At 49.8% G+C, this 22522-nt stretch overlaps 1 protein-coding gene across 1 annotated transcript; it reads left to right on the top strand.

Moving 5' to 3' along the window:
* The first annotated feature begins 711 nt into the window (after positions 1–711).
* On the top strand, positions 712–21184 carry LOC133066002 (solute carrier family 22 member 20-like). The gene is made up of 10 exons (XM_061156596.1): positions 712–1086; positions 1167–1270; positions 2788–2942; positions 6223–6391; positions 7827–7950; positions 8938–9053; positions 13140–13354; positions 15421–15529; positions 15732–15935; positions 20123–21184. The coding sequence occupies exons 1-10, from the start codon at positions 712–714 to the stop codon at positions 20217–20219; spliced, it is 1668 nt and encodes a 555-aa protein (XP_061012579.1). The 3' UTR covers positions 20220–21184.
* The last annotated feature ends 1338 nt before the right edge of the window (positions 21185–22522 follow it).

The raw sequence follows: 22522 nt of genomic DNA, 5'->3' as shown, positions 1-22522 counted from the left end.
TCTTTGATGAGGGGCTGGGACACCGTGGGTGCCCAAGCCTGGAGGCCCTGCCCCCTCACCCACCCCCAGCCTGAGGGCGCCTGGGGTGGAGGCAGGGAGAGCAGGCCTTCCTCTTGGTTTCCCAGTTTGGGCATTTTTAAAGGACTTTTTTCTGAGTATCTCCTGTGCAGCCCCTGACTTCCAGGAAAATGGGCGAGAGGCAAGCAGCAGTAATCGCTGGCACCCCCTTACATGATCTCCAAGCTTTTAAGGCTCTGGCCTCAGGGGAGAGCAGTGGCAGGCCTGGGTCGCGTGTGCTGAGGCTGGAATTAGGCTCCTGAAGATGCTTCACTGCGGCCTCCAGAGAGAAGGGGAGGGTGACGGTGGTGCTGCATTTACTGTCCGCCCCCGCCTCCCCCCCCCCACCCCATGAGGGCTGTGGGCAGGGGGCTGGGCCTGCAGATCTGGGCAGGGGGCTGTGAGGCGGCCCCCTGGGACCCCTCGCTTTTCTAACCCAGGAGGTGAGAGATTAGGAGAAAGGGCCTGGCAGGAGAGAAGCCTGCAGACGTGGGGACGCCCCAGGCCTCCTGTGAGGTGTAACCAGACCCCTGTGAGTTCCGGACACGAGGCATCTGCGGTCCTAACCCCGGCCTGTTCCTCCACCTCCCAGGGCCCCGTCCCAGCCCCTTTACTTAAGGCCCCACACCTGGGCCTCAGGTCAGGCCCGGGGCCATGGCCTTCACAGACCTGCTGGACGCCCTGGGTGGCGTGGGTCGCTTCCAGCTGGTCTCCACGGCCCTGCTGCTGCTACCCTGCAGCCTGCTGGCCTGTCACAACTTCCTGCAGAACTTCACGGCCGCCGTGCCCCCCCACCACTGCCAAAGCCCCGCCAACCACACTGCAGCCGCCGTCTACGGCTCGGAGGCCTGGCTGAGAGCCACCGTACCCCTGGACCCGCTCGGGGTCCCCGAGCCATGCCAGCGCTTCACACGGCCTCAGTTGGCCCTCCTGAGCCCCAATGCCTCTGTCCACGGGGCAGCCACGGAGGGCTGCAAGGACGGCTGGGTCTACAACCGCAGTGTCTTCCCGTCCACCATTGTGACGGAGGTCAGGTGGGGCCAGGGGCTGCGGGGTTGGTGGGGGCTGCACCCCAGGCCGAGGCTGGAGCTTCCCTCTCTCCCCCGCAGTGGGACCTGGTATGCGAGGCCCGCACCCTCCGTGACCTGGCTCAGTCCGTCTACATGGCCGGGGTGCTGGCAGGTGCCGCTGTGTTTGGCAGCCTTGCAGACAGGTGAGCCTTCGGGGGCAAAGGTCTCCCCAGTCTCTCCATTAACTTTTCTTTATTAAAGTTTATTTTAAACTAAATTTTAAAATAATATGTATTTTAATGTATTTAAAATGCGTATTTTAAAGTAGATGTATGTATTATATATTGTATTATATAATTTATTATAATACATAGACTACATTCACGTGGTTCAAAATTCCAGAAGGTACAAGTGGGTATGCAGGCCAGCGTTCTCCCCTCTGCCCTGCACTCCAGTAATTCCTCTAGGGCAGCCTGGTTTCTGTGTATCTCACAGAGATGTTTTACGATTTTGTATGATCCGAGGCTGGGCGAGCTGCAGTCCGTGGAGTCGCAGAGTCGGGCACAACTGAGCGATTGAACAACACCAGTCCGAGAGAGCATGTGCATGTGCTCCATCCCCCTTGTCTATACAAACGTGGGCATAGCCCACACACGGTTCTCTATCAAGATTTTATTTTACTTCACTCGTGGCCTCTGCGTGTTGCTTCAGACACTGTGTGTTGCCTACATCCAGGCTGCACCCCACTGTGTGGGTGAGCTACTGCTGACCATAAGCGCCCCTGAGGATACAGAGACGCCCCGAAATGCAGCGCACGCCACGGCTCTGATGGAGTTGGCTCCTTCCCGCCTCTGTCCTCTTTCCCTTCCCTCCCTGCTTCGCCTCCCCTTCTCTCTCTCTCCCCCTCTCCTCTCCCCTCCCCATAGCCCCTCCTCTCAATCTTCAGGTTCTGGGGTCCCCTGGACTGCTGTGTCTTATGCATAGTGTCTTCTTTGTCACCAGCCCCCAGCTCAGACCTACCGCTTAGAGGTCACCAATGGACATCTGTGCAACAGAATCAGTGAATGAATGATGGAATGAATGAGTGTAATATGCGGTGTGTGAGCAAGAAGTGCTGCCCACCTAGACAAGCTGGGGCTTCGGCCCTGGACCCTCACTTACAAATGGGGCAATGCCAAGGCCCTGTTTCCCTAGCCTTGGACTCCTTTACACTATAACAAGCCCTACCTCACCCTGGTCCCCCCAAAATGACCAATTCCAATGAAGACCTGGGGCCCTGTTCCCATCAGCCTGGGCCCCCTCAAGGGCTCACGCCCCCATGAGTTCTGGTTCGAGGGCTACCCCCCAAACAGAAAGTCACTCAGGGGACCCTCTCATAACCCTCTGCACCAGCTTCTGGGCCTCTGCAGAATCTCTGCCTTCCCCCAAATCCTGGGAGAGTGGGGGCTTGGTCGGGAGCTAGAATTCTCCTTGAGTGAAAGAACAAAGGCGGGAAGGTGTCTCTTCATCCCCGCTCTCCTTCCACACCGTGTTCTCCCTCCCTGGCCTTTGCCGGTGCCTGGGCCCCAGTGAGTGTGCTTCTGTTAGGATGAGTGGCTTTCAAATTGGGGGGTGAGGGGGGTGGGGGTAAGTAGCTTCCTCTCATCCTCCCTCCATGACAGCCATGGGGGAAGCTGCTGCCACCTTGGAACCCTAACCCTGCGCCCATGGCTGGGCTCAGGCTAGGCCGCAAGGCCCCCCTGGTCTGGTCATACCTGCAGCTGGCAGTTTCGGGGGTGGCCACAGCGTACTTCGGCTCCTTCGGCGCCTACTGCTTCTGCCGGTTCCTGATGGGCATGACCTTCTCCGGCATCATCCTAAACTCGCTTTCTCTGGGTGAGTCCAGCCATGGAGGGCCCTGGAGGGGAGGGGGCTTGCAGGGGCAGGAGGGCGGTGGCAGCCTCATTGGTGGGCATCGTTCCCATTTCCTTATGGTGGGATTCTCATCCAGTGACCTCAACTCACAGCCTCCCACCGGGGTTCTCAGGAGACCTGGGCTCTCAGTGGTGGCCCTGCCAGCAGCAAGCCAGGGACCCTGGGCTGCGATTTGCCTGTCTGCGAGCTGAGAGGGCTGGGTTCACTTCTTGTGTGAATTAGTCAGCAATAACCACTTACAAAGGACCTACTGTGTGCCAGGCTCCTGTGGGGCTTAGTGTGGGGACATGGAAACGAGCTGAGACACAGGGGTCCCCGGGGTGGGTGGCAGGCACCCCGAAAGTATGTGGATCCAAAAGAGGTGAGGCTTCCCCTTGAGGGCACTGGCGGCCTGGCCTCCTGGCTGCCAGGTTAGAATGTCCCAATCCCGCAGTGACAGGGTCAGTTGCCACTCCAGGCTGGTTCCAGGCAGCTCCCGGAGGCTCTGGCAGAGAGCTGTGTGGGCAGAGGAAGCCCACCCTGGATGCACGCCCACCCCCTGCCTCTAATTACTTGGTTTGCTGGGGTCTTCTATCCCAGGGTAGTGGGGAATCTTGGGGCTGGAGAACCAGGCTGCTCCAGATCACACTCTGACCACCTCTACTCCCCACATCCAGACATTGAAGGGTGCTGAGCTCATGGTGGGATCTCAGCAAACCCCAGCCCACCCACCTCATTCTTCAGGGTGGGCGTCCAGCCACGGCTTGTGGAATCTAAAGGCAGAAACAGTCGTCCAAAATCCATCTCCTGCTAGAATCACTTGCATGATATACACGCCTACACACACACACACACAGACCATATACACACACCCTGACATACACAGATGCACACTTCTAACCACAACACACACCCTTACACAACAATATACACACACCTCTACACATACACATGGACTCCTAACCATAACACACACACCTATAAACACATACTCCTACATACAGACACGCACACACACTCCTAACCATTACACACACACCATACACACTCCTAACCACAAGACATGCACCATATACACACATCCCTACTCACACACACACACACACACACACACACACACACACACTTCTAGGTGTGGGAGATGGCGAGCCCATGTTCTCCTGCAGGAAGACAGATAAACCACACAAATAAGCAAACTGCACAGTGTGTTAGAAGGTGATAAGTGCTACAGAGGCAAACAGAAAGGGGCTGAGAGCGGCCGGGCGAGGGGGCCAGGCGGTGGCGGCCTGAGGCGGAGAGAGCCTGCAGTTTTATTGGCTCAGGGCAGGCCTCGCTGAGCAGGGGTCACTTTGACCAAAGCTTGAGGGAGGTGAGGGAAGGGGACCTGTGGCCACTGGGGAAGAACGTTCCAGACAAAGGCCCTGAGGCAAGAGTGTGTCTAGTGGACTCAAGAGCAAGGAGGAGGTCCTTGTGGCTGGACAGAGCTGAGGTGGGTGAGCAGGGCTGGGGTGACAGCGGCAGGTCCTTAGACCTGGGGGCCTTGGAGGACGTTGGCTTTGACTCTGGGTGAGGGGGCAGCCTCGGGAGGGTCCTGAGCTGAGGACAGGCCTGACTTGGTCCCACTGGGCATCGGCCAGGACCCCTCAGGCTGCCATGCGGCTCAAGGACAGGAGCAGGAAGGCCAGTCTGAGGCTTATCCGTCACCTGGCAAGAGGCGAGGCTGGAGTGGGCCAGGGGATAGCACAGGGGGAGGCAGGAAGGCTCAGGGTCTGGTTTGGTTCTGCAGGGAGAAGCCACAGGATTTGCCAATGGACTGAACACACGAGCTGGCTGCTGACTGAAAGCAGCATCCTCTTCCATTTATTCTGGTTGTTTTGTTTTTGTTTTCATTTATTTTTATTAGTTGGAGGCTAATCACTTTACAATACTGCAGTGGATCTGGTCATACATTGACATGAATCAGCCATGGATTTACATGTGTTCCCCATCCCGATCCCCCCTCCCACCTCCCTCTCTACCCAATCCCTCCGGGTCTTCCCAGTGCACCAGGCCTGAGCACTTGTCTCATGCATCCATCTGGTTGTTTTGTGAGAGTGTGCATGCTCTATTTCACCAGGCCCCCACGGAAGGACATTTAAATTGTTTCCAAGTTTTGCTATTTGCAAAAAATCATGTATTTAAGAGACGCTTCTCTGGTGGCTCAGATGATAAAGAATCTGCCTACAGCGCAGGAGACCCAGGTTCGTTCAATCCCTGGGCCAGGAAGATCCCCCGGAGAAGGGAATGGCAACCCACTCCAGTATTCTTTCCTGGAGAATTCCATGGACAGAGGAGCCTGGCAGGCTATAGTCCACGAGGTCACAAAGAGTTGGACACGACTGAGCAACCAACACAGACACACACATGTAATTAAGAGTCATTATATTCCCTTTTCAACATCCTTTGCGCATTTTTCCTTTTGGCTAGTTATTTTCCTTTTGGTTAGTTGTTTTCCTATTGATCTGTAAGAAGTCTTCCCAGATTAGGGAAATTCACCCTTTGTTATTTGAAATGGTACTTTTTTCCCCTATCTTTTTTGCTGAAATTATGATTCTGCTTACGATGGGTATTTTTTTTCAGCAGATACTTCTTCTTTTTATGAAGCTCTTTGTTGGTCTTCCCTTTTGTTGTTTCTGGGTTTTGTGACATTCTTGGAAAAGCCTTTCCAGACTCTAAGATGGAAAAGACATCTAACATGGTTTCTTCTAATATTGTTGTGGTTTTATTGTTACATTTAGTTCCTCTTTAGTATGTATTTATTTATTTTTGGCTGTGCTGGGCCTTCCTTGCTGTGCAGGGACTTTCTCTAGCTTTGGAGAGCGGGGTTATTCTCTAGCTGCAGTGTGCAGACTTCTCACTGCAGTGGCTTCTCTCATTGTGGAGCACAGGCTCTAGGCTCAGGCTTCAGTAGTTGTGGTGCACAGGCTTAGTTGCCCCATGGCGTGTGGAATCTTCCTGGACCAGGAATCGAACCACCGTCCCCTGCCTTGCAAGGTGGATTCTTAACCCTGGACCACCAGGGAAGCCCTACATGGAGTTCTTTAGTCCACCTGGCACTTGTCTAAGGATAAGGACTGAGGTTGGGACACCTTTGCCCATGCTCACTGCCTCTCTGGAATGATTTCCAGTGGCCACAGAGTCATTCTAAAGGAGCGGGGAGGCTTGAATTAAACACCCACGTGAGCAACGAGCCCCACTGAGCCTGGCGTGGTTTTCTCCGCAGTCGTGGAGTGGATGCCCACCCGGGGCCGGACCGTGGCGGGGATCTTGCTGGGGTACTCGTTCACCTCGGGTCAGCTCATCCTGGCAGGCGTGGCGTACCTGATCCGCCCTTGGCGGTGGCTGCAGTTTGCCGTCTCTGTCCCCTTCCTCGTCTTTTTCTTCTACTCTTGGTACGTCCTGAGCAGAAAGGGCTGGGGCAGAGTGCACCTGTATAGCCGGGCCCTCACCTGTCCCGGGGGGAGCCTTGGGGTGGGCAGCGACTGGAATCTGGGGGACGTGGTGGGGACATGAAGGAGTGAGGACATGGGCTCACGAGGATTATGCATGGCTGTGGGCAGGTTCAGGATAGACCCCCTTATATTACTGTGAGGCTCCAGAACACACCAAGAGCTTTGCCTTTATCAACTCCTTTGCACCTCACAACCACCCCAGGGCATTTTATAGGAGGAGTGCTGAGGCAGCCCAGGTGGATCCATGACTTCTTCAAAGCCACATACTGGGAGAGACTGGGATTGACATATATACCCTGCTGCTGCTGCTGCTAAGTCACTTCAGTCGTGTCCGACTCTGTGCGACCCCATAGACGGCAGCCCACCAGGCTCCCCCATCCCTGGGATTCTCCAGGCAAGAACACTGGAGTGGGTTGCCATTTCCTTCTCCAATGCATGAAAGTGAAAAGTGAAAGTGAAGTCGCTCAGTCATGTCCGACTCTTAGTGACCCCATGGACTACAGCCTACCAGGCTCCTCCATCTACGGGATTTTCCAGGCAAGAGTATTGGAGTGGGTTGCCATTGCCTTCTCTGATATATACACTACTATATATAAATTAGGGCTTCCTGGTGGTTCAGCTCATAAGGAATATGCATGCAGTGCAGGAGACCCAGGTTCAGTCCCTGGGTTGGGAAGAGTCCCTGGAGAAGGGAATGGCTACCCACTCCAGTATTCTTGCCTGGAGAAATCCATAGACAGAGGAGTCTACAGTCCATGGGGTTGCAAAGAGTCAGACATGACTGAGCAACACACTTTGACTTTTTTTTCATATATAAAATAGATAACCAATAAGGACCTACTGTATAGCATAGAGAATTCTACTCAGTACTCTGTAATGACCTATATAGGAAGAGAATCTAGAAAAGAGGGGACTTAGGTATATGTATGACTGATTCACTTTGCTGTTGTAACAGAGAGTAGCACAACATTATAAACCAACTATACTCCAGTAAAAATTTTAAGAAAAAAAGAAAATTAACTACAACAACCAACCAAAACAAAACAAGCAAAAAAGCCACCTACTGGGGTCAGAACCAGGTTCAAAACCAGATCTGTGGATACCTGAAGGTCCATGTCGTCTCTAAGTACACTGCGGAAATTCTCTGAAAGATGTGCTGCAAAAAAGGGAGGCCACGTGTCCCCCAGTCTTCCCGATTCTGCTGACAGCAAGGGTTTTTCCTTTTTTCTGGGGTCTGCAAGGTGAAAGAGGGTGTACTCTGGTTTGAGGAACGGCATGAGTACCACTCAATCCATCCAGTGCCCCAGTGGCCATCACAGGCCATCACAGCGCCCATTTCAGTGCCACTCATTCTCCATCCTTCTCCTGGTCCCAGGTGGCTGCCAGAGTCGTCTCGATGGCTCCTCCTTCATGGCAAGTCCCAGGTAGCTCTGAAGAACCTGCGGAAGGTGGCTGCGATGAACGGGAGAAAGGAGGAAGGGGAAAGGCTGACCAAGGAGGTAGGCAGGTCTGGTGCAAGTTAGGGGAGCACTGGTTTCAGTCTTGCTGGCAGCCTCAAGATGTGCTAGGATTTGGTGACTTGCCAGGACTCATCATCCAGGTGAACAGGCTGAGAATAAGCAGAGTGGGAAGAGCTCCAGTGGGGCAAAGATGTTTAACCACTGAATGGTGCTGTGATCTGGGGATGTACATCATTTCACATCTTTGTTCATCAGTCTATCCATCCGTGCGATGGGGAAATAACCCATTCACATTTAGCCAAAAATTCAATAAAATAAAATAAAAATCTTAAGATGAAATTTCAAATGATCAATAATAAAAGTACCATTTACTATGCATACCATTTATGATAAGATAGCTACCATTTATTATAAATAAATACATTTATTGAGCCAATTGCTCAGTACGGTGCTAAGGGCTTTAAGTACACAATCTCATTTAATGCCTCACTTCTTTTTTTGTTGGCTGCTCTGCGCAGCTTGCAGGATCTCAGTTCCCCAACTGGAGATTGAACTGGGGCCATGGCAGTGAAAGCACCAAATCCTAATCACCGAACCACCAGGGGATTTCCTAATGCCCCACTTTTAAAGATGAGGAATCTGATGTTTGGATTACCAAGTCACCCAACCCTTTGGATCCAGAGGGAACAGACAGGGAAAGAATAACTTAGGCAATCTGCTTAAGAAAACACAACAGGAAGTGGCAGAACCCCTGGGAACCCGACTTCTTAACCACTGGCTGAGACTCTCTCAGAGCTGATGCCAGGAGGGGGGCCTGAGGGTGCCCCTGGTTATTTCAGCCTAATCAGTGGGCAGCCCAGGAGTCTTGGGACTTGGGTTGGAGCCTCTGTTTCACCTCAAAGCCCTGGAACCAGCCTGGGGAGGAGACAAGGGTCAACCTTCCTGCCAGGGCTCTCGACCTTGGCCCTCCCCTGGGAATTGGATCGCAGATCCCGCTCTTCCCCTGATCAGACTTTCCTTGCCCAGGTGGTGAGCTCCTACATCCAGAGTGAGTTTGCAACTGGTCGCCCCTCCAACTCAGTCTTGGACCTCTTCCGAACCCCAGCCATCCGTAAAGTCACGTGCTGTCTCATGGTGGTCTGGTAGGTATTGGACTCCTATCCAGGACTTTGACCCAAGGCCAGGACACGCCAGTGTCCCCACTGACAAACTCTTAAATACTTAATGCAATGCACAGAAGGGTCTTGTGAAGTCAGCCCTGTTCCCCACGCTTTCTCCCATGTCTTCTGAGCATCCAGGGTCCTCTGGGATGGACCCTGCTGGTTGCTGAGACCTGGTCGTGCATAAGATATCCCTGCTGACCTAGGGAACCCACATCTGGGAATGGGTCTCACCCAGCTGGGGGCACTGACTGAAATCAGCCAGGCAACTTGAATATACCTAGTTGCATCCTGATATGCCTCCAGGGGATTCTGGGAAGTTCCTCACTCTGGAAAAACACTTGCGTCCCTGTGCCCTGCAAATGTGGGATTTTCCCCTGTACTGAGCCTTCAGAGGGTTTCTGCCCCAAAAGTGTTGCCTGTGAGGCCATTCTGGGCCTGGGCAGCCAGAGAGCTCCTCAGGACCCAGGTTCTGGGAATACTTTCAGCTAGGGAGTTCACGTCCTCACAGGCCACTCCTTATATTCCCCACTTTCTAATCCCCAGTTGAGCAAATGTGTTATTGAGCAAAGGATATGATTGGAAACCAGTTAGTTTTTGACTGGGTGTCCCTCAACCCCCTCAACAGTCACTTTAGTTTTCATAGACTGTATTAGTTTCATCTTGCTACGTAACAAATGACCATAACTTAACAGCTGAAAACAATACCATTTTTTTCATTAATTGAGTTTCTTTAATGAAATATTAATGATACAGAAGTACATTTGAAGTCTTAAGAAATACCCAGGTTCAATAAACTAACAATGTCTTTTAGGCAACAATTTCCCCCTTTTTAAAATTTATTTATTTTTTAATTGAAGGATAATTGCCTTACAGAATTTTGTTGTTTTCTGTCAAACATCAACATGAATCAGCCACGGGTATACATACGTCCTCTCTCTCTTGAACTGCCCTCAAAACAACACCATTTGTTTAAAGTTTACTTTGCTGAACTATAGTTGGTTTACAGTGATTTACAAGGTTGTGTTCGTTTCTACTGTATAGCAAAGTGACAGTTATATTACATATATATGCATTCTTTTTCATATTCTTTTCCCTTATGGTTTATCACAAGGTACTGAATATAGCTCCCTGTGCTATACGGTAGGACTTTGTTGTTTATCCATCCTATGTGTAATAGTTTGGATCTGCTAATCCCAAACTCCCAATCCAGCCTCCCCCTCTTCTCTTCCCCATGGCAACCACAAGTCTGTTCTCTACGTCTGTGAGTCTGTTTCTATTTCATAGATAAGTTCCTTTGTGTCATATTTTAGATTCCACACAATACCCATTTATGAGCTTATAGCTGTGTAGGTCAGAAGTCCAGGCATAATATGGTTGAGTTCTCTCTTCAGGATTTTCTGACAAGGCTAAAATGAAGATGGTGGGCAGGCTGCATGGGAAGAATTCACTTTCAGATTCATTCAAACTGTTGGCTGCATTCAGTTCTTTGTTGTTGTGGGACTGATAAGTTCATTTCTCCACAGGCTGTTAGCCAAGGGCCACTCTCAGGTCACTGAAGCCGTTTATATTCCTTGCCATATGGCCACCTCCATCTCAATGGAGAATTTTCATCACAGCAAATCCTTCTCACGTTTTGAGTCTCTGGCTTCCCCACCTTTGACCTCTATATCCAGAATTAAAGGATTTCTATGACCAGGTCAGGCTCACCCAGAAAAATCTGTCATTTTTTCCTCTCTCTTTTTTAAAATTGAAGTATATACCTGATTTACAATGCTGTGTTAGTTTCAGATATACAGTAAAATGATTCAGTTCTACATTATCTTTTTTTTTTCAGATTCTTTCCCCTTATAGTTTATTTAAAAATATTGAGTATAGTTCCCTGTGCTGTACAGTAGGTCTCTGTTGGTTATCTATTTTGTATATAGTAGATATATATGTTAATCTCAAATTCCTCCACTTTTCCCTATAAAAACTGTGAGTTTGTTTTCTATGTCTGTGGGTCTTTCTGTTTTGTATATAATTTGCATCATTTGTTAGATATCACATATAGGTGATATCAAATGATATTTATCTTCTCTGTCTTACTTCACTTGATGTGATAAACTCTAGGTCCTTCCATGTTACTGCAAATGGCATTATTTAATTCTTTTTTATGGCTGAGTAATATTCCACTGTATAAATATACTACATCTCCTTTATTTTATTTTAAAAATTTTATTTATTCATTCTATTATTTTGTTCTTGGCTGCACTGAGTCTTCATGGCTGCAGTGGCTTTCTCCAGTGTTGGAGAGCTGGGGCTACTCTCTAGTTGCAGTGTACAGCTTCTCACTGCAGTGGCTTTTCTTGTTGTGGAGTACGGGCTCTAGGACATGTGGGCTTTAGTATGTGGCACACAGGCTTAGTTGCTCCATGGCATGTGGAATCTTCCTGGACCAGGGATGGAACCCATGTCCCCTGCATTGGCAGGTGGATTCCTAACCCCTGCACCACCAGGGATGTCCTACCACTTCTTTATCCATTCATCTGTCCATGGACATGTAGGTTGCTTCCATGTCTTGGCTATTGTCAATAGTGCCCACAAGAATAACTATCACCTTTTCCTGAAGTCTGTTCTCCTTTTTTCCATCCTCACTGACTCACACGGCTGGGGCTAACCGGGAGGGATGGCAGGAGTTTCTCAGTAAGTGATTTGGGGGCTGATGCTGGGCCCTGGTAGGAGGGAGCCCACTGCCACTTTCTGTTTTTCCACTTCCCCTCTCCCTACACTCCTGGGTCTGTGCCAGCACGTCCAACAGAGAAACAAGACCTATGCGGGTGGGTCATGAGGGCCCATCTCAAGCCCCTTCCTCAGGGACATTTTATTTTGTTTCACTTCCAGAAAGTGTCATAAAATACACATAACATAAACTTTAGTATCTTAATCATTTTTTGGGGCCATGTCGCATGGCATGTGGGATCTTAGTTTCCAAGGATCAAATCTGTGCCGCCTGCAGTGGAAGTGCAGAATCTATACCACTGGACCACCAGGGAAGTCTCAGCATCCTAACCATTTGTAACTGTGTGGTTCAGAAGTGTTGAGTACCTACAACATTATTGTACCACCGTCAGCAGAACTCTTTTCATCTTTCAACGCTGAAACTCTGTACTTATTAAACAATATCTCCTCCATTCCTGCTCCCCCCAGCCTCTGGCAACCTGCATTCTACCCTCCATGTCTGTGAACTTGACTACTCTAGGGGCCTCCCGTAAGTGGAATCATACGATATTTATCTTTTTGTGAGTGGCTTATCTCGCTTAGTATAATGTCCTCAAGGTCCATTGGTGTTGTAGGATGGTCAGGATTTCTGCCTTTTTCAGGCTGAGTCATTGCGTGTGTAGACCACTTGTTGTTGATGGACACCTGGCTTGCTTCCACCTTTTGGCTGTTGTGAATGATGCTGCTATGAACATGGATGTACAAGTAACTCTTTGAGACATTGTCTCAGGGACCTTGTAAGTTTCTGTGGAGACCCCAAGTGTTGGAACTCCAGGCCAGTGCAGTCAGTTTGGCTGTGAACCCCGAGATCTTAGCTCCCTGGCCAGGGATTGGCCTACCAGGGCCCTACCGGGGCACGGCAGTGAAAGAGCCAAGTCCTAATCACTGGACCACCAGGGATGTCCCTCCTTCCAATTTTTTTTTTTTTAAGAATAATAGAAATATTTTACTAAAACATAAGATTTACAGAAGTTTTCATACAAGCCATACAAAATGGTCACCAGCTTTTTCTTGAACCTCCCTCTAATTCTTGATGTCCTGTCCAGATCAGCTGCTGAAGCCTGGAGACAGAGGGGCAGAAATGGTGCTGGCTGGACTCAGGGTGGCTGGAAAGGGATGTGGATGGAGGGGTGTGGGCTCCAAGGCCAAAATCAGAGGCTTAGGAGACCAGGAGGGAGTGTCCTGTCAAGCTGGGGGATTTTCACTCCCTGAGAGAGGAGTCCTGTGTTGTTCATCCTTGGGTGCCCTCCTCAGATCCAGGACAGTGAGCTCTGAGGTGAAGCAGGACCATTCTGCCTCCTCCCCCAGGTTCTCCAACTCCCTGGCTTACTACGGCCTGGCCATGGACCTGCAGAAGTTTGGGCTCAGCGTGTACCTGGTGCAGGTGCTATTCGGCATCATAGACATCCCGGCCATGCTGGTGGCCACCACCACCATGATTTATGTGGGCCGCCGGGCCACAGTGGCCTCCTTCCTCATCCTGGCCGGGCTCATGGTGATCTCGAACATGTTTGTGCCGGAAGGTGAGCCGCCCGCTTCTGCCTTTGGGGTTGAGGGTTTGAGGGGCAGCAGACACTGTGCAGGAACAAGGCTGAGGGATATGCCTCTGGATCTGGAAAGAAAGTGACTATAGACGACTGGAGTTTTTAATAAGCACTAGGAGCTAGTGATAGTACCGCAGTGGAGAATCTACAAAGGACCTGAGTCTTCGCCCTCAGAACATTTACCGTCTTGCCAGAGAGATTAGAATGATGGATAAGAACACCAGGGCTTCCCTGGTGACTCAGATGGTAAAGAATCTGCCTGCAACGCAGGAGACCTGGGTTCAGTCCCTGGCTTGGGAAGATCCACTGGAGAGTGGAATGGCTACCCACTCCAGTATTCTTGCCTGGAGAATTCCATGGAGAGAGGAGCCTCGTGGCTATAGTCCATGGAGTCGCAAAGAACTGGACACAACTGAGCGACTGATACTGTCACTTTTCACTTCACTAAGAATAGCTGGAGAGGCAGAGGGCTGGCTGGCATGTCCACCTGGAGCCTGGCTAGGCAGTATCTTGAGGGTCTGAACTTCTGCCGACTGGCCCTGAAACAGTGGTTTACAAAGCTGGCTGCAATCACCTCCAGTCTGGAGACCTTTGAAAACTCCCAAAGCCCATGGGCTCCAGGCCAAGGCAACCAGTCTCAAAGAGAGGGACCCAAACCTCAGTATTTAGTCCAGTGATCACAGCAAGAAGCCAGGCTTGCGTATCAGAGACCTGAGCAAAGCCAAGGTCCCAGCTGTGACCCCAGTTCTGCCACCACAGCCTTGGGCAGGTTGTTTGACTTCTCTGTGCTTCAGTTCCTCCCCTGAAGAATAGATGGGTGTGTGGGTTAGTCTCTCAGTCATATCTGACTCTTTGTGACCCCATGGACTGTAGTCCACCAGGCTCCTCTGTTCATGGGATTCTCCAGGCAAGAATACTGGAGTGGGTTGCCATTCTCCAGTTCAGGGACTGAACCGAGGTCTCCTGAATTGCAGGCAAATTGTTTATTGTTTGACCCACCAGGGAATGGTAGAATAGATAGATTATTACTATTGAAATTTTGACTTATTTTCTTCCAATCTTTTTTCCTATTCATAGATTTTGTACTTGACATAATTGAGATAAATATATACATAATACTATAAATAGGATTATATATGTATATACTATACATAGTTATCTATATAAAACATATCTCTTTTCACTATTGTAACACAAATCTGCTTTTCCACATTCATGCAAATGTTTTGTGACCCTAATTTTTTATATACTATTTAGTATTTAACCTGATTGGTGTTTTTCAACTCTAGCTGAACATCAGACTCCCCTGGGGGGGGGTCTTTTAAAAATACCCAAACTTGAACCAGCCCCAAGAGGCTTTGATATAATGGAGATGGAGCCAGGCCCAGGTGTGGGTGTTTTATAAAATCTCCTCTCCTGATTCCAGTGTGCAGAGGGAGTTGCCCCCAAATCCAGAGGACATGTCATAATTTCTTTGACCATCACCCTGATGTTGGGCTTGTCACTGGAATTCTGCTGTTTATAACCAGCTGCATGATGAATAATGATGGCAGCAGCAAACTTTTCATGACACTGAGCACTTTGCGCTCACCACGTCATGTCAACCTTCTGACAAGCCCGTGAAGCAGGTGCAGGTATTTTCCTCATTTTCCAGATGAGGCCAGGGAGGTTCAGAGAGGTTGAGACCCAGTGGCCAGGTCACCCAGCCTAGTCAGAGCTGGGGTTGGAACCCAGGCCTAAGTCTGCAGCTTGTCCTGCCTCCCCAGAAGGGCTGGTGACAGAAGGCAGGAAGGAGGCAGAGGGCAGAGAAGGGCAGTGTGCAGACTTCTGGGTCCCAGGAGGTAGAAAGCCCCCATCCTCCCCTCCATGTTCTGCGGCCCCAGCCTCTACCCCTGGTCTCTGCCTCCTTTCTCCCTCTGCAGGCTCTGAGCCTCATCCCCCCTCCTCCCCAGGAGTCCCTCCCCTCCAGCCCCACCCTGCTGTGCCTCCCTGCTCCCCTTTTGGGCTCTGGGCTCCCCCTGCAACTCCGTCCCCCTGCCCCCCAGATATGCAGAGCCTGCGCACGGCCCAGGCGGCGCTGGGCAAAGGCTGCCTGGCCAGCTCCTTCATCTGCGTGTACCTGTTCACGGGAGAGCTGTACCCTACGGAGATCAGGTGGGGGCCTGGGGGAGGCGAGGGGGTGCGCAAGGGTGCTGGCCCCGAACTGGGAGGGCCTCACTCAGGCTGGTGCCTGCTGGGTTTGCTGAGGCAGGACCCGATCTCCGTCCTGCTCTGCCCCCAACACCCAGGACGCCGCGCGCCCGGCCCTCCGGGCGTCCAGGCCACAGCCGCTAACCCGGCCCCACTGCTCCAACAGGCAGATGGGGATGGGCTTCGCCTCGGTCAACGCCCGGCTCGGGGGCCTGGCGGCGCCGCTACTCACCATGCTCGGGGAGTTCAGCGCCGTCCTGCCGCCCGTGGGCTTCGGGGCCCCCTCGATCCTGGCCGGGCTGGCCGTCTGCTTCCTGGCTGAGACCCGCGACGTGCCCCTGGTGGAGACCATCGAGGCGATGGAGAGGAGGTGAGGGGCCTCTGGGCACAGTCGGGGTGGGCGGCGGAGTCCTCCACGTGCCGCTAACACGTGGTCTGGTGGAGACAACAGAGCCCTAGATAGGAGCGTCCTGCCCGCCTCCATCTTTCCACAGCGAACAGTCAAACGGAAATAAGAAAAACCTATAGATCAGGAAAAATAGGAGGAATTGAAGCGAAATGTGGGAGGGCAGTGGGGTGATGTTTAGCCGGAGGAAGAGGTGCCCCAGTTTGAAGCAGAAACCGGCCCACGTGGTTGTCCCGCGGCTGTCCATTTTGGCTCTAGGCTTCCTGGCAGCAGAAACGGAAACCCTCATTGATGACTCTTTCCAGAGAGGACGAGGAACACCAGTTCCTTAGAGAAAAGGAAGTTTTTATCAACAGCTAGCAGGGGAAGACGTGTCTCTAACACATCTTCTCAGAGAGGTCACTGTGTGAGTTGACAGGGGTGTCCTTGACAGTGTTTCTAAAATAAGAGCTGGAGGGGACTCCTGTGGCTTCTTGAGGCATTTCTCACCAACAAGGGCTCTGTGATGAGCCTTAGTTTTGGGGTGCCAGGAGACCTTTCTGGGTCCAGCTTGACGCCACAGCTGAACCAAATGGGCCCAGAGGCCTGTGTGTGTGAACTGTGTTTGCATCCCTTTAAAATAACCCCCAAGGAATTTTCAGGAGGTCCAGTGGTTAGAACTCTGCACTTCCACTGCAGGGAGCACAGGTTCAATCCCTGGTTGGGGAACTAAGATCCTACAAGCCTCGCGGGATCACCAAAACCAGAAACATCCCATCTCTACCCTGAGCTGTGGACAAAGTCTGGACTCACATAAATGAAGGATGTAGACGGTGGCAAGTCCTGTCCATTCTACCTCCAAAATATATTTTGAATCTGTCCATGTCTCTCCACTTTCCTGGCCACCATCATCTTTTGTCTGGACAATCACAAAAACTTCAGATCCTCCCCTGCCCCTCTCCTCTTTCCTCTCTACACAGGCGCTGGTGTGAAGGACTTATCCTGTAAGTAGAATCACAGCATTTCTCTCCTCAGAACCCTTCCTTGGCTCTTTTTTGCATTGAGGATAAAAACTGAAACCTTACAAAACTCTCAGGACCTGGTTCCAGCCCACCCTCCCATGGTTGACCCCTGCCCACCACCAGGGGTCCCTAGGTGGAATGCTCTTCCTTTTGTTCTTAGCCCCTACTCATCCCACAGAACAGATGTAGGTCCAGGGATCCCAGGGGCTGGTAAGTATTTGTTAATGAGCCAGTCCGGAGTCTGTTCGCACGTGCTCTGAGATGTTGCCTGAGAGCCCCAGGTACTTGGAAGAGAAACTGGAGAGAAGTGTCCTTCCCTGGAGTTTCAGACATTTAGATGATAAGAATTCAGAACTTCTCAGCCCCTCTCATTTTTCTGTTTCTAATCTCATCAGATACTTATGAATGTCTGTCATAGGCCTAGGATGTTAAAGATTAAGATGAAAAGAAAATGCCTGTTTCTAAGGTTCAAGTTGCTCATCCTCAAGATCCTTCATTCATCACGAGACCAGATACTGTTTCTGAGAGTATCTGAATGCCTGGTGTGGTCCAGGGCTCAGCCCAAGCTGGGTCTATGCCCTAGTTTGTTGGAGCAACATAGCAAAGGAGCAGTTGACTAATCCTGTTCAAAAAAAAAAAAAAGGCCCTTTTATGTAAGAATAGAACATTCACAAAGAAGGAAATGCCAGTAGGAAGTAAACAGAGAAAAAATATCCACATCAGTCATAATCAGAGAAATGCAATTAAAACCATATGATGTCCTGTTTTAAAAATCCACTAAGGAAATATTTTCAATGCAGGAGATGTACAGGTAGCAAGGAGGAAACTCCTGCAACCTTTCTGGAAGGTTCTTTGGCATTACTACCATGAGTTGGAAAATTTTTCACAAGCTTCTAGGCAGCAATGACATTTCCAAGACTCTGCCCTAAAAAAATTAGCTGAAATGTGGACAAAGTTTATTTACAAGGCTATTCATCATCATGCTTAATGTATCAGAAAAAAATGTCAACTCTCCAAATATCCAGCAATTTAAATAAACTATGATACACTGTGCATTAGTTAAATGTTATGTTGATGAGGAGTTTTTAATGGCATGGGGAATGTTTACAATATGCTGTTAAACAGTGTGTTACAATTAGGGTATTTTCCTAGTTATGTCAAGAAATAGAGACTCGAAAGAGAAAAGAAAAGTATATTAAAATGGTGACAGTGGTTGTCTCAAAGTATAAGTGATATTTTATTTTTTTCCTGGCTGCTTTATATGTAGAATTTTTTTCTCCAAATTATCTGCATTGAGCAGGTTTTCTTTGGTAATCAAAAAGATGAGTCACACGATGAAAAAATTGTAAGAATTCAGTTAGGCCATTTCCCAGACACAGGGCAGTCCCTCTTGGGGCCTAGAAGTAAGCTGAAGCTCCCCTAAGCTTGTGAGGTGTCAGGAAAACTGGAAGAGAGGTAGCCTGGCCTGAGAAAGTGCCAAAGGTCCAACCAGTGACCTTCCATGGAGCTCTTCCCACTGGTGAGGGGCATGGAGAGGTGAGGGGTGGAGAGAAAGGTTCAGCCTTTCAGCAGAGGCCTGGTTTCCACCAAGGCCAAGGGCCAGGCTCTTGGTCAGCTAGGACCTCCTGCTGCCCTCCCACCCATGGTGAACACCAGCTGAATGGCTGACCCAAGCGTGGTTTTAATGCTTACCTTGAGAGCGTGGAGTCCTAATCACTGTGTGTGTGTATATATATTATATTTCAGATACTTATATATATATTTTATACTATATTGCAGATACTTAAAAAAAGAAAAAAAAAAAAAAAGAAGACCATGCATAATTCCCAGGTGGTCCAGTGGTTAGTACTCCACGCTTTCACTGTTGTGCTCTGGGTTCAATCCCTGGTCAGGGAACTAAGATTCTGCAAGCTGCCAGGCACAGCCAAAAAAAGAAGACTATGGATTACATGAAGAGGCTGCCTCTGGTCGTCTTTGCTCATTTTATGAGTTTAAAAAATAACACTGAGCAAGCCTACCCATTGCAGCAGTTGAATGTGGAGAATGTCTGCCTCTGGGTTTTTAGGAATCATCTTTGAAAGGGAAGAGGATGCTATTGGACAGAACTGGAGAGAACCACCGCTCAGTCCCCACCACAGGCACTTAGCAGACAAAACCAACAAGCTTCTGTCCCTCAATGACCCTAAGGGACAGAAGTCAGAAAAATGAGGCTTAAAGGGCAGAAAAGAGAGATGCAGAACAGTAAAACGAGAAGAAAAATGTTCCTTTGTGATTATGTTAGGACATGATCACACACACACATAAAGACTTACACCATTGAACTAAAAGATCAGAAATAGAATAGGTAAGGATTAAAAATAAAACACTGATGAAATGTTTTGAACGTGGAAGAAGTTCTAAAAATGGAACCAGCTAAAACTGGACAGGAGAATCTGGCAAGCTATGTGAGTGATTAAGACAAGAAGATAAGAAAAACTAAGTAGAAAAACAAACAGTTCTTAGTCTGTGCCAGAGGAGGATGAAATAAACACAAGGAGGTCAGAGCACAATCATATCAAAGACTAGAGGGTCAAATAGGAAACAGCAGAGCTGGATGTGGTCAGGGACAGGCAGCCCTGGGGGCAGCCCTCGGGCTACTGGAAGGCTATTGCAGTGACCTCCCTCCCCTCATCCTCCCCTGATTCCTCCCTCCCTGCCTCCTGAGTGACTGACCTCTACCTGGACCAGGGCCCAGTTCCGGGGTCTCACTGGCGCCCCTGGTCCACAGGCAAGCCCAGCCCAGCAGCAGAAAGTGGGCTGAGCCTGGCGCCCTGTTCACCAGCTGTGTGACCTGGGGTGTGCGTCTGGCCTCAGGGCCTCATCCCAAGACTCTTTGACTTTGCATCCTTTCCAAGTCTGGCTGATACCAGCCAGGCCAGCCCCTGGCAGCTGTGGACCTCAGGAGAGAGTGAGGGAGTGGACAGGACGGTGGGAGGGCACCCGCTGAGGTTCCTCACAGGGATGAGAGGACAGGTCACCTTCTTTGGGGACTTTGGGACAGCGGGGATAACACCTCCTGTACGTGGAACAAATATACCCTTGACCACAACGCTCACGACGCCTGCCCCTCATCACCTCCTTCTTATGTCCTTTGTCTTTTCTTTTCAACAGAGTCACAGAACGCCTGTCCAGGAAGGATGCAGAAGAGAAGGGTGAAGAAGTTTCTCTTCAGCAGCTGGGAGCCTCGCCCCTCAAGGAAACCATCTAAGCTGCCAGCAGCCTGGCACTTGCTGGCAGCGCCCCAGCCAGTGTCCAGTTTCCTCCCGTTTCTCCGGGCGCTGATGGGGGCAAGACTGGCTGAGGACAAAGGCGACTCTGCAGACCCATGAGAGAGCTGCCCTGACTGCAAGGCTGGGGCTGCTGGAGAAAACCGGTCAGCAGCAGCCCGGTGGCTTTGTGAATGTGGAGAAAAGAGAAACGGTGCCCAGGGATCAAAGAAGGCACGGTCTTCCTTTCCAGTCCCTGAATCTGCCCCTTAAAAACCTCTCTGTTCATCCTTGTCCCACGTGGAAATGCCATGTCTTTGTAGGTTAAGGTGATATTTCTGCCCCCCGGTTGTCCCTGGAGCAGCCCCTGCCTGCTGGGTTCCAGGAACTTCAGGACTCATTTGGCATTAACTCTTTGCCTTATATGATTAAAGTGCTTCCCCGGTGTGTGACTTGTATCTTCCCCTGGCAAATGTCCCCCTAGCAATGGGCCTCGGAGACAGTACAGTCTCAACACACAATTGATGAGTAAATGATGCAGCCAGACTCGGGCAATGGATAGAGACCTCCACCCATCACTGGCATTCCTAGCAACTCCACTTTGCAGAAATGGGATGTGATTTGGTTCCCCAGGAGTCAGGCAGAAGATCGAGTTCCTGGTATGACACAGCACCCCTCGGAGCTCAGATCCAATATTAAATATATTTTGAAAGATTAGAGACAAGTTGGAGAAGGCAATGTCAGCCCACTCCAGTGTTCTAGCCTGGAGAATCACGTGGACAGAGGAGCCTGGCAGGCTGCAGTCCATAGCGTCAGAAAGAGTTGGACATGACTGAAGTGACTTAGCAGCAGAAACAAGTACAACACAAATTCAAATGCCTTTCCTGATACATTGCATTATTTTTATTATCTTAGTAAAAAAAAAAGTAAATACTAAGACATTGTAATGTTTTCAAGGGGTATTTCCATGGAGTATTGCAACAAATATAGAGGTATAGAAATAACCTGTTTCTCTCTCTTCTTTTAAATGATTTTTGCCACTGTTTTTTGAAGTTATAGCAAACTTCAGTTATAGCAAACTGTAGGTGGTATTCTGGGGGGCTCTGAAGAGCTCTGGTCCTTTATGTCTCAGCACAGAAAGAATTCAGTGAGAGGCAAAGTGATAGATAAGAAGTGATTTGTTAGAACAGGATGATTTTGAGGTTTATGAGCAGGCGGGGGGTGGGGGTGCGGGAGGGGGAGGGTGCCGCCCTGAGAACTTAGAGGGCTACAGTTTTATAATCAAAAGAAGAGTGGGGAGGGGGAGAAGACCGTCTTTGTCTTTCTTGAGTAGACGTCATGCTTCCAACATCAGCTTCTCCTCCAGGTTGAGCAGGAGAGTTTTTTGTTGTTGTTTCTACATGGTCAAGTCAGGACTGTAGAAATTATTTCAGGTCTCTGTACAGTGAGTACTTTTCTGTAAATTATCATTCTTTATGTGTACAGAGAGTATGTCCTGGGGATCATTAACTTACTGAGTTCACTGGGCAGGACGTGGGTCTCACACTACCATTGTTTTAGTGTTTTGGAGTATATCTCTTGTTTCTGCTACATCGTTTTGTTGCTAAGAAAGCCTGCTTGGTTTTGTGGTTAAGCAAACTTGCTTTCTTGTGTAATCATTAACTAAGAGGGGCCTCCCATGTTTTTTTTTTAATTACAATCCCCTAGTGGGATTAACTATTTCATCACCTACCTTGTCCCTTACTCTCTCCTTAGGAATATGACAGTATGGCAAGTTTGAAAAACAGAGTGAAACAATCAACCGTGATCTCCACCCCACTCCACTCACCCTCATAATCAGTCATCTGTTGCTGCTTTGCAAATCGTCACAAAACCTGGTGGCTTAAACAAATGATAAATGTTTATTATTCCTGATGGTTTCTGTGGGTCAGGAATTCAAGAAGGATTCAGCTGGGTGGCTCTAACTCAGGAATTTCATGAGGTTTAGTTTAGTTCAGTTGCTCAGTCGTGTCTGACTCTTTGCAACCCCATGAATCGCAGCATGCCAGGCCTCCCTGTCCATCTCCAACTCCCGGAGTTTACTCAAACTCATGTCCATTGAGTCGGTGATGCCATCCAGCCATTTCATACTCTGTCGTCCCCTTCTCCTCCTGCCCCCAATCCCTCCCAGCATCAGGGTCTTTTCCAATGAGTCAACTCTTCACATCAGGTGGCCAAAGTACTGGAGTTTCAGCTTCAGCATCAGTCCTTCCAATGAACACCCAGGACTGATCTCCTTTAGGATGGACTGGTTGGATCTCCTTGC

This window comes from Dama dama, chromosome 2, assembly GCF_033118175.1.
Source record: "Dama dama isolate Ldn47 chromosome 2, ASM3311817v1, whole genome shotgun sequence".
Taxonomy (NCBI): domain Eukaryota; kingdom Metazoa; phylum Chordata; class Mammalia; order Artiodactyla; family Cervidae; genus Dama; species Dama dama.
Note: the sequence above shows the minus strand (reverse complement) of the source record. Positions and strands in the feature narration are given on the sequence as shown.